This window comes from Serpula lacrymans (genome assembly GCF_000218685.1).
Source record: "Serpula lacrymans var. lacrymans S7.9 unplaced genomic scaffold SERLAscaffold_8, whole genome shotgun sequence".
NCBI classification, from domain to species: Eukaryota; Fungi; Basidiomycota; class Agaricomycetes; order Boletales; family Serpulaceae; genus Serpula; species Serpula lacrymans.
In genome coordinates, this window is record NW_006763297.1 from 2116244 (window position 1) to 2128632 (window position 12389).

Genomic DNA, 12389 nt, shown 5'->3' on the forward strand with positions numbered 1-12389 from the left:
ATTGTATGATGAGGGAAGAGAGCGCTTCGAAGGGTAGGTTGCCAATGCTCGCCCTGTCCTTCTTGCGTGCGGTAGTATAGGCTTTGAAAGGTTTTCCCGCTTCGCGCCATTTTTCAGGTGGTCGAGGTACAATGTTCGGAGACAGAATCTCGAGGGGACTAGGTTTGTCATGTCCAGGCTGTGATATTTGAATAGCCCCTTGAGGACTAAATTTTCGAATTATAGTATGAGTTGGGATGAGTTTCGGTATGCGTACGCCAATGAGTAGACGGCGACAAAGTAACATAAGTTACCTGCTTTCAAAGAAGCAATTAGCGTGCAGGCGCGTCGTGTGCGTATCTAATTGGCCTTACCGCATACCGCATGAGCTCAGTCGTTGCAGAGAGTATAGGCGCAGTGGTAGCACGACTTGAGCGCAACCTGGACTTTGAGGGCTACAAAATTTTGGGAGAGAAAAGGACGGGACTATAGCCACAAATAGTGGCAAATAGCGCATGCCGACTGCTACCGACAAGCGCCTTTCCTTTACGAGACCACTTACAGCGATGATGACCAGGCTAAGGAAAGCTATCAAACACCTTTCAACTGAGGCCAAGTCATGACTGGTATAGAATGTTTATTCAGACAAGAAAAATCCCTGAATCTTATGTGGGAATCCTGAGGATCACGCATAACCTGGATCAGGGGTCCACTCCACCTACGGGCCTTGAACAAGACGAACGCGGAGGAAAGTGGCAAGTCCGAGAGCTACAAGTTGGTGAGAACGCATGTTTCCAATACGGTGACATAAGAGTTAATGAAATCACAGAAAGCATTCTAGTAAACCTAAACCTGGTCCACATTTAGGACTCTGTCCTTGTATTCTTTATTCGTGCATGTTGGGTATGTTTGTTCTTCGATGCGTGGGTATAGCTAATGAAGGGTTATCCATAAGCAGCCCTGTTGCTCTGAACATTTGTATTCGTTAAAATCTGGCTCGTATCACCGCAACCTTCGTATCTCAAATTCTACAACCATGAACATTGATGACTATTTCCTGTCACCCATATATGCAGGATCCGACTCGAACTCGACTCGTTTTCGCTTTGAGGCATATGACACAAAAAATAAACCTTGTTGCTATCTAAAAGTCTCCCGTCCCATTACTTGCTTGTCCATGGGACTTATCCGGATTCCAATGGAAGTACTGTCGTTCTACGTGCGTAGACCGTGGGTATACCATGTCTGTCGCTTTACGAAGTGATAATGAGCTGGCAACCGCACTGGTTCGAGCTTCTACCTTCGGCATTTATTCTCAGGAACACGCCAAAATTCTACGTAGAATAAGTAGGTGAACTCTCCCTATAACGTAGTTTACCGCAATAGCTAACCTTGTGTTTTAACTCTTTCAGATACGTTCCGCTGGAAAGGTACGACATTAATACCCGCGGCCCGCTCGCACCAGCCTCTGTCAACTTGACTTATCTATGTCAATGAAGTTTTACCCAATCCAGTCATGCTCTGCCACACTGAGCCTGCGGCAACGCACGAGCCTTCACAGCTGCCTTCAAGTTCTGGTCTTCGCTGTCGTCTAAGTGCCAAGCCAAAGCTTTGCGGGGCCGCAATGATTTCAATGGTGGCGGATCATCGTCGGCGAGATTTAGGATACTTTACGGAGGGAACACGACAAGTGCTACCAGCCTGCTGAGCCTGCTGTCAATTGTCAATTGTCATTTTTGAACTCGGGGATCTTGGGGATAGGGTGACACGTCCCTCGGTGAAAGATTTTGTGTTGGGTTAAGCTTTTTGGTTGTGTCCGGATCGCGATACCTTTATTTTGGGCCTTTTTTCAAATGCAGGACGTGACATGGAGTTGATCCATGGTTTATACGGACGTGTACTCCGCGAGCGCTAGTGCCAGCTTGGACCGTATTTGCATGGCTGTCTTTTCGAAAAATCTGCCATCATGACAAGGCTGTCATCAAGACAGATCGCCGAGAACCCGCTTGTCCACGAGAACAATCTGATAGAATGTCAAAGGGGTTGGGATTTACTTGCGTTCAATCTTTGTTTGCGATGAAGTCCACACTTTGGAATCAGGCAGTGGGCAAGGTCGGGATGTATTGAGAGATATAACACACGTTGGAAAGACTGCTCTCTTTGTGCGAAGGGTCCCCTATACATCGATCGTAGCGGTGTTTGACGTCAGTCCCCGCCTCGGGGGGACACAAATCTCAAAGACGGAAACCTTACATACAAAAACCTTCTGACATTTCAAGACATACAGTTATACTACTATTATGGTAATTCTACAAAAAAAAACAGACGTAATCATATCTCCAAGAGAATGTACTATACGTTGTTTATTCCGAGTCATAGTCGGGCATTTCCCACATCAGCTTTGTCCCTTTGAAGGGGACTGTAACAGGCATTGTCATTTTCTTCAATAGTGATGGCATCAATGTCCTTAGCATATGTGCTCTTGGCGGCTCCTACAATTGGAAGCACCCTCATTGGTTTGAGTATTGTCAGCCTAGGTAGATGGGCCACTGCAGAAGCAATAAGGGGGGCAGGTAAAGACTTGGAGGATAATAGAGCCTGTTTGAAATGATTGTCTACATACTAAAATGATTGTGGTCTACTTATGAAATCAACATATTTTTGGTTAAGGTTTATTTTATTATTATGGGGGTTTCTATGAGAAAGATACAAAGAGGGTGAACTTAGTCTATCTTTAGCCACTTGGCGTAATCCATCTGCCTGTCACTAATAAAGATATGGAGGTATTGCTTCAATTCTTGATTGAGCCTCTCTATTTGTCCATCAGTCTGCGGATGGAACACCATTGAAAATTTAGGTTTGATGCTCAGCATCTGGCAAAGTTCTTTCGTAAATTTGCTAGTGAATTGGGGTCCCCTATCAGAGATAACTGTTTCCGGTAACCCATGGATAGACCATACAAAATCTTTAAATAAGTCTGCCGTACCAGTGGCTGTAATAGTTTTATTTGTGGGAATAAACACCACTTCTTTGGAGAAGCAATCTACTACCACAATTACTGAATCATACCCATTTGACTCTGGTAGGTCCATTGTGAAATTAACCAATATATCCTGCCAGGGACCAGCTGGTATCAGATTTGGCACAAGTTTACTGGCCGGCAGTTGATGCGAGTTCTTTACCATGGCACATCTCAGACAGGATTTTATGTATTGTATTACTGTACATCTTTGACCATGCTAGGCCACATGTAGTTTTTGGAGATCAACTCCATTGTTTGTTGCCATCCAGGGTGCCCAGCCGCTGGAGTGTCATGATGTCTATCTATTGCCTTGATCCTTGCGGACTTTGCGGACTCAGGCGCATATATTTTGTCTTTATAATGGAAGAGTCCGTCTTCCCATGAATAGTGTTCATTGCCATTAAGGTGCACATTCTTTTCTGGTGAGATGTCTTTCTTGAAGACTTCTAGAAGATCGGAATCCTGCCCAATTCAAAATTGGCAACCCTGGATTGATCTATCAGGGTGACACGGGCCGTCATAAAATACTCCAGATTTTTATGATCAGTCCAAATTTTGAAATGGTGCCTAACACCTTCTAAGTAGTGCCGCCAGTGCTCTAGAGCTCTCCTTATCATAAATTTGATAGTTGCACTCTGTAGGTGACAAACTATGCGATAAATAGGCACAAGGCCTCCAAAGATCGTCAGGGCATTTGATTGACAAAACAGCCCCAGTAGCAAAATCAGAAGAGTCAGTTTCTAGCTGGAACTCTTTATCTAATCAAATCATATCCTTTTTAGTGAGGTTGTTCAACGGTCTCGTTATCTTTGCAAAGTTTTCAACAAACCTTCAGTAGAAGTTGCCTAAGCCAAGGAAGGCCCCAACTCCTTTTACGTGAGTAGGTTCTGGCCAATCCAATATAGCTTGAACTTTCTCAGGGTCCATGCTGATTCTGTCCTAGCCTATTATCATATCGAGGAAGTCTACTTCCTTTACTTTGAAATTACAATTTTTGGGTTTGACAAATAGGTCCCATTTTTGTAAGTGTCAAAGGACTTCTTGCACAATCCTGTCATGCTCAGCCTCATTGTCCAACTTTGTGAATATTAATAAATTGTCAATGTAAATGACGACACAATTTTCCATATCTGCAAAGATCTCATTCATCATGCTCTGGAAGGTCGCCGGTGAATTGGTTAACCCAAAGAATATGACAAGGGGCTCAAAGGACCTTGGCACATGAATGTGGCCTTCCAAGCATCTACTTCCTTGATTTGTACATTGTTGTACCCCCATCTGAGATCCATCTTTGTTAGGGTCTTGGCGCTGTCATGCACCAAAGTTGATTGGTAGCATAGACAGGTGTCAAGAATGAAGCGAATATTCAAAAAGACTCGCCTTTGCGCCACACAGGCACAGTGCCACGTGGAATAGTAATTAATATTGCCTTTTTCGAACTTGTGGCTGATCAGCACCACCTCTATTAGGCAATTCAGTCACACTCACCTTTGCTTTTCCATTCGGTACTTTTGGCATTTTGGCATTTTGGCAAATTTTTGTGTCGCCACTGGCTACACATTGCGCCCTTGCTTTTGTCGTCCTCCCTTACTTTTTTTCTTTACTCAGCCCCACCATGGGACCATTACTCTCTTTCTTATTCTCACCTGATGGTCGCTTCTGGATCCCCATTTTAGTTCACCTCCTCGTCACCTCCACCCTCCTCCTCCTCATCTTCTTTGCTCCCCCACCATATCTGATGTCACCACTCTCTATCCGCTTCCGTTGCCGATCCGTCGGCCACCACGTGCCACTGCTGATATCAGCAAAGCCCCAGCAGCCGGTCCAAGTTGGGCAACAAGTCCATCTTCATGATGTCGATCTTCCATCATATACCATCAAAACATTGGTCGCTCGTCTCGCCTGGCTGGAGCATGGGTGGGTCGTTTTTGAGCTGGAGAAGGTTCATCCCCTTGCGTCGCCTATGTACATTGCTGTCCCATTCACTTGGGTACACTTATCTTTTGTCCATTGTCTTTGCTACAGCTACACCTACCACATGCTGCCTGGGACTCACTTGTTCCAAATTGGAACTACTCCCCTCCCTCCCTTGTTTGACCAGGTGGTCCAATATAACCAGTCTATTGGGAAGGCCATGGAACCGTCGGATTTGGACTAGGTGGTGGACCGGTGTTACAATTGACATACCAGCACCTACTTACGCTTCACTTTTGTACTTCTACTTTTATTTTCCAAGTCACATGACCAGTCATGTGACACATCACCTGACCAGTGTCTAGACTCATTATGTGACCGGTCACATGCTAGACATCGGACTTTGAACTTTATTTACAACTGTACAGTACCTCATGTATTTTAGTATATATACAAGAGCAATACATGGGGAAGGACTCAGCGAGTCCTCCTGTTGTATACCAACTAACTCTCTGCATCCTAAGGGGTAACCACTCCCTCTTCATTCTTCATTCTCTCTATAGTGTGTTCCCGTGTGCGCCAGAGTAACTAACTCTTGGTTGTTACAACCGGTGGCTCCAGTTCCTTTTTTTTCAGCAGAACATTCATTTACAGTGTGATTATTTTTGATTTTGAATCATTTTTATGGACACATATTTTTTAGAGTGCCTGACTGACAATAAAGGAACTGTGTTGATACTGATAGTGTTTTGCCTTGCCCTTTTTTTTACTGCATCTTCCCATGACATCATGATTTTTTTGCTCTCTTTCTGTTTTTGGACTTTATTTTATGGGTGTACAAACCTGTGACATTACTTACACAGCATTTATTGTTCTATCTCTTTCTTTTCCTTATTTTGACGATCTTATCCTGTACTACCTACTGTTACACACAAAGTGCTAAACAAAGTCTGAGGGTTCATTGAGGTTTTCAAAGAGACTTATCCGAAGACAAGTTCGAGAACGTAGTTCTGAGTAGAGTTCTTCCAATGAGAGTTGGTCTTCTTCTGAATAGAAGTCTGATCTTAGGAGTCTAGCTTTGTAAGTGTAAACTGCGTAGAATTGTATTGAAGAATACTACTACTGTTACAAGTGTATTTATAGGAGATGGAATTGGTGATAGGAGTTAGGTCCTATCTAGGGCTGGTCTGTCCATTGAGGACTAAATACTATACTAAGTAATGCGACTGCGAAGAGAACAGAAATATACGTGAAGGAAATGAGTCATTGGTCCGATGGTATAACCAATGAGTATAGGAAAATGAGTAGTCCGTAAAAAAGAATAGAAACCATAACACCTACACAGGATTTGTCAGCATACATTCCTTCCTTTATGTTCTTTCTCATTCTTTTTGCACAGCTATATTGTGCATAGCCTACCTTTCTTTTACTATATAAACCCCTGTATTTTATGTTGTAAAAAAAACAAGAACTCCAATCCAGACTTCTTCTCTAATCTCAAGTTCACTACTCTGCTACTTGTGATCCAGTGTGGTCACAACACTTCCCACTGCTACCACTTTTTTTAACTGCTGTCATTGTCATCCCTTTGCTGCAACTATCTTCCAAACTCCATCTATCCCTCCTCATCCAAATCCACACCCACACATCTCTGGGTTTCACTTTGAAGGATCATTATACATACCATCCCACAAAAAACCAGATCACGCACTGTTCTGTAAGAATAATTTATTATTTTATCATCTTCTCGTTCCATGTCTTGGTTCTCAAACACTTTTCCTGTTACACCTCTGGCTTTAGGGCTGGAGGTATCTTTTGCTATTTTGCTTCTCATAGCCCTCACAGGCTTTCTTAACCATCATTACCACTTTGTATTGCAGATCAGAGACTGGGTATCACTCCCAGTCAGCCAGCACAACGGGTAAGGGCCGGTGGTAGAGATCTCACCAACCAGCTTCAAGCCCCATCAGTGCCTGGAGATATTAATAAATGCTTTAGTCAGGATTGTACCTCACCATGAGGATACGGTTCCTGAACACGCGTAACAATACTTATTATTAGCACATTCTCTCATCTGCTGATTAATCTTTAAAAGTTGTACAATATTTATTCTTTTTCTCATTGGTTGATTTCTTCCTCAGACCACTTTTCTTTTATTCCTCTTTCGGTCTGAGGGATAGACGGTTAGCTATATAAGCCCTACACATCCATTTATAGTTCTTTAGCTTTCTATTACTTGAAATATCCACTTTACTCCTCACCAGAAACCTCTGAGTTTACTCCCAAGTCCTCTACTTACTATATTTACTAGCATCTGTTGACCTCAAGCTCATTGTACCTCTTACTCCCTACAAGTGTAGATGGAGACGGGTATCATTTTTGTTATAGTTTATCATTGCCTCACACGTTTTAGGAGACAAAAAACAGCTCTCCACTGTAACACCTTGAGGTTGCTGGTTGAAACTAGTCACAGTATAACTCAAGTTGTCAATGGCAGAGAACAAGTCTAGCCCGACGGCAGCTGGCGAGAAAATATGGAACATGACAAGCCGCAATTGAGTGATATCGCTCGAGTGGGGGGGCCAACTTGAAGCCTTTCATCGACTAGAAGAAGTTTAAATGAGTATCATGAACTGAACGTGTCCGTCTTTATCGCACTTCAGTTGCCATTGCACTCTGCCATATGGGTGGGCCGTTCTCAGACATTTAATATGAGTTTGCTAAATATAATTTGGTCTTGGTCTGTTGATCGTACAAGATTTTTCTGGTCTTCCCAAAATACCTGTGATCTATCACCAACCTCTACTAAAGAATGCAGTAATTATCATATCTTCTAATAGTCAGATATCTAAGTATTTACTTTGCAATTCACAGAAATCTTTTCGCAAAATTTTCAGGGCTAGGAAGTAACTCAAGCACTCCGTACTCGGACTCATCTTGGCACAACTTGGACAGTCTTCCCATACACAAGTTCCGTGGAATCCGGGAGGATTATTTGCTAGTTTGTTTTTGTGTGTGGCAAGCAGACAAAGGCATCATACAGAGACTTTAAGGCTTTGAAGCAGCACTAAGTGTAGAGCCCTCTGAAACCCTTGCAAAGTGAATAATATCTTCAATTGATAAGCCATTCCAATACTGCCCCATTAAAAAAAAGTGGCACACTTTTCAAATGCACATCCCAAGGAGAAGTCTCCAAAGGTAAATAATCATATATGTAGCCAACAAATATATTCCTAACTTGTCTCAACCAAGCATTGTAAGCATATCAAGTTTATGAGTTCATATTGGATCATGAACTGGTGCCTGGGGGTAAGTGGAACCATTATGAAACACTAGATGGGCTTCAGTCAACTCAAGCATAACTTGAAAGACAGCAGGTGTAACCTGTAGCATATTGACAAAATAAAGGTAATTGGAGGGGCTTCTGGCATATTAACAAGCTAGATGAAGATTATCAGCATTGAGAACAGTTAGGTGCTCATGCAAATACCAAGTCTGCTGGATTGCAACTTGGAAGAATAGAAGGAAAATACACACTGAGCTGCCTTGCACTCTCATCAGGGCTAAGCTGTTGGAATAATCAAGGTCAAAGCCTATTAGCCTTGTGAACAACATACGTCATGAGTTGACATTAATACAATGGCTGGTAGCTCAGTTGGTTAGAGTTCCATCATATGTAGGCAGAGGTCCTGGGTGCAATCCCCAGCTTGTCTACTTTGCTTTAATGCACTCCCTGTGGTCAGGTGGCTATATGAGGTCACATGGCTAAATCCAATATATGCTGTGGTTGCAAAATATCCCAGAGGGCCATAAAATATAGGTTTGCATATAGATAACTTATGTAGTGATATATGGGCCATAGTGTGGTAGTTTATCATAGGTGCTCAACAAAAGATGAGCCTCAGCCAAAAGCCTAAATTTATAAATTGATACATAGTGATAGAAAATAGAATTTTTGTTTGAATCCGTGAAAGTGTCGTGAGCTCAAGTCACCTCATTGGAAATGCAAATCCATAGCATTGTATATCACATATATCAAAATAAAAATATGTTAACAATTTTATGAGACAGATGGCCAAATTTGAGACTTTTATTGATAGACATCTGTATACAAAGTAAAAAAAATCTTGAACTATATCACTCTGACTAAATTTACATAGATCTCAATAAAATGATGTATTCACAAGTTTATTGCACAGTGGCAAAAAACATTTTGCCATCTGAATACAGTTATATACATTGATACATGCAGCCAGACATACTACACTAAAAAACGTGAAAAGACAGTAAAAAGTGGTAAACAAAAGCCCAGAAAACACTACAAAAACACTACAGAAATATATATTGGAGAACATGTGCATGGGGTATGGAAGAAATTGGATATTTAGTCCCTCAGTGCACGGGAACAGGCGTGGGAGAAGGATTCCTTGGGGGCAAATGAATGCCGTAAAAATGTAAATACATGCTTCTTATATAACAAACATATATAAATTTCATATGAAAGACAATGGTAGCCAGTTATAATCACAGAGTAAATCTTCGGGTGAAGCTCCAAAGTTTGCTTACATAATATAATTTCTACAGAAGAGAGTGGAGGTTGGAATTCATATAGCTGCTGGAAGAACAATTGAGGAAGCCTGTGCATAGAATACAGTTAGCATATGTACAGTACAGTTTTAAAAAACTTACTTGTTTGATGGCAAGAACTTGTTTTTTGAAGGACTGTAATAGATAGTCAGAAAAATAAGCAATATGGCAATATAATGAAAAAATAACACTTACCAAGGTAACAGAAGGATTGAGAGCTTTGTAGTATGGCCTGAAATCCTTTTGTGATCTGGAGTTTTTTTTTAATAAATCTTTTGCACATAGATTACTAAATGTAAGGTCAGTAGCACCCAATAAAAGAACTGTACTACTCACTATGCTGTCAAAGCTTTGCTAGATTGGAACTTCTTAGCCTTGGTTGTCTTCTCTGCAATATCTTGCTGCTCTGAGGCCTAATAAAACTAAGTGAAACTCAGCCACTGCCCAAGAGGCTATAGAAATGACTGAGGTATCCTATACTAAACCCCCTACTACTTATAGTCAGAGGTACTACTTGCTAAGGTAAAATGACTTCTAGGAGAACAATGGGTGACTCCATGGATTGGTGGCTATGCACCATGGAGAACAATGGCTGCCCTTCCAGTCAAGAGGACTGTCAAGGCCTTAACAAAACCGGGTGAATCCGGTCTCAGCTAAAGCTGCTAAGCACTATAATGTTTTGTGCTCGAGACAACAGAAAATGTGGCAATTGAGGCCAGCACAAGATCAAGAGACATGGGAAAATTGATGTGGATATTGGCTCTATAAATCTATCAGTAGACAATAAATGATAATCCTGTGTTTGTGATATCACAGTGATGTAGAGTGCATGATGTAGAGTGCACTTGAGGTGGCACTCTGTGGTATCATGAATTATTGTCATATCCATGCTACAGGCCATAGTTTCCGGATTTCCAAAAAGTCAAAGATCCTCAAGTTTAAACTCCTGAATCTTTGGTACTCTCAGAATTATGCTCCTTGTGCTCTGCTGCTCGGCATAGCCCTGTACCCCACCCCCACATGGTACTCCGGATATCCACTCTGATACTTTTACACCAGACTTCTAGTCCACCATACACTTTCTCTGCAACCCCCACATGGTACTCCGGATATCCACTCTGATACTTTTACACCAGACTTCTAGTCCACCATACACTTCCTCTGCACATTTTCATATTCATCATGGACTCTGTAGTTTAGACCTTATGGTACACTCCCCTCACATATGTTTTACCCTTGCTAGATAATTGTCCACATGGAACTCCATACCTACATTAAAAATTACTCCTTACAAACTCCCATCCCTCCAATAGTATATAAGCTGTAGCTCCTGTACTCTGTTCCTGCAGTTCAAAAATCGAATAGCCCCTACCACCTTTATTCAAGTCTCCTTCTAAGTTTTCTGGTCCTTCTCCAAAGTGACAAAACTGGATAAACCCGGTCTCTGCCAAAGAAGCCATTGTTCTCCATGGAGCATAGCCACCACTCCATGGAGTCACCATTGTACTCCTAGGAGTCATTATACTATAGCAAGTAGCACCTCCGGCTATAAGTAGTAGGGGGTTTAGTATAGAAATACCTCAGTGGTTTCTATAGCCTCTTGGGCAGCGGCTGAGTTTCACATAGTTTTATTACGAAGGACCTCTACTCCACTCCACCTTTAATACTCTATTCTCACCAGTTCACTCTGTTGAGTTAGGGTCTGCAGAAGGGCCTAGCGCACAAGCTAAGTCAATTCCCAACCTTGTACTCCATTCTGCTCCCCACCTCATCTCCACACTCTGAACTCCAATACTCCAAAGGCCATAGTTCTGACACTTATTGTGATCATAAATTGACAGTGTGATCTCAACACAATGGCATGAGAACTTGCAATATCTACAATCTGTTAGGCTATGAGAAGACTAAAAGAGAGTATTTCTCAGTCTTATAATCAAGAGACTGCTATTGAAGGATAATATACCTAAAAGAGAGTATTTCTAATAGTGTAAAGTGAGTATGATGATATAAAGTAAACTGTAAAATAACCAGACATACCTCAGTCTTATAATCAAGAGACTGAGGTTTGTGTAAGGCAGAGTGCTACGAGTTTTTGGAATAAGTGTGGGAAAGTTTTGAGCTTATGTAATGTAGTGGAAAAGCGGTCAAGTAGAGATGAAAGAATGGTGTATGGAAATGAAGAAATAAAAGGATAAAATGATAGGATGTGAGTGTATCATAAACAGGATATGCCAACACACCCCCTCAAACCAAATCAACTCCCATTAATTTATTGAAGTGTTGTAATTTGGGTCGAGCCAGTGGCTTTGTGAGTGCGTCTGCAGGCATTTCATTTGTGGGACAAAATAGGATTTGAATCAAATTTTGTTCGACAGATTGTCTTATGAAATGATAGTGAATATCGATATGTTTGGTGCGAGAATGATAGATATTATTTTTGGTGAGCTCAATTGCACTACAATTGTCGCCATAAAGCGGAATTGGTCTAGTGAGTGGTTTGTTTGTGATTTTGGCCCAAATGTTTTTGAGCCAGATGGCTTCTTTGGCTGCGTGTGTGATAGCCACATATTCGGCCTCTGTGGTCGATAGTGTTACAATTGGCTGTGTCTTACTATTCCAGGAGACGGCTCCACCATTGATCCTAAAAACATATCCTGATATAGAACGTCTGTGGGAATGTGAGGCAAAGTCTGCGTCCGGAAATCCAACCAAGCCTTCGTCGGTTTGGCCTATGACCAATCGGAACTCTTTGGTGGCTTTCAGGTATCGTAGGACTCGTTTTGCTGCCTCCCAGTGTGTTCGACCAGGATTTTGTAGGAAACGAGAGAGTGAAGATATTGCAAATGCGATATCCGGTCGAGTGCCAGTAGCAAGGTACATGAGAGAT

The 12389-nt window shown here is 41.9% G+C and overlaps 2 protein-coding genes across 2 annotated transcripts; both read left to right on the forward strand.

Annotated features, from left to right (window-relative positions):
* Positions 1-531: 531 nt before the first annotated feature.
* SERLADRAFT_450314 (uncharacterized protein) lies at positions 532-1097 on the forward strand (the record flags this gene model as incomplete). The annotated part of the gene is made up of 3 exons (XM_007319723.1): positions 532-757; positions 809-882; positions 938-1097. 2 exons carry the CDS (start codon positions 613-615, stop codon positions 844-846), a joined length of 183 nt encoding a protein of 60 aa, XP_007319785.1.
* Positions 1098-1409: 312 nt separating this feature from the next.
* Positions 1410-1887, forward strand: SERLADRAFT_470648 (uncharacterized protein; the record flags this gene model as incomplete). The annotated part of the gene is made up of 1 exon (XM_007319724.1): positions 1410-1887. One exon carries the CDS (start codon positions 1496-1498, stop codon positions 1685-1687), a length of 192 nt encoding a protein of 63 aa, XP_007319786.1.
* Between the last annotated feature and the right edge of the window lie 10502 nt (positions 1888-12389).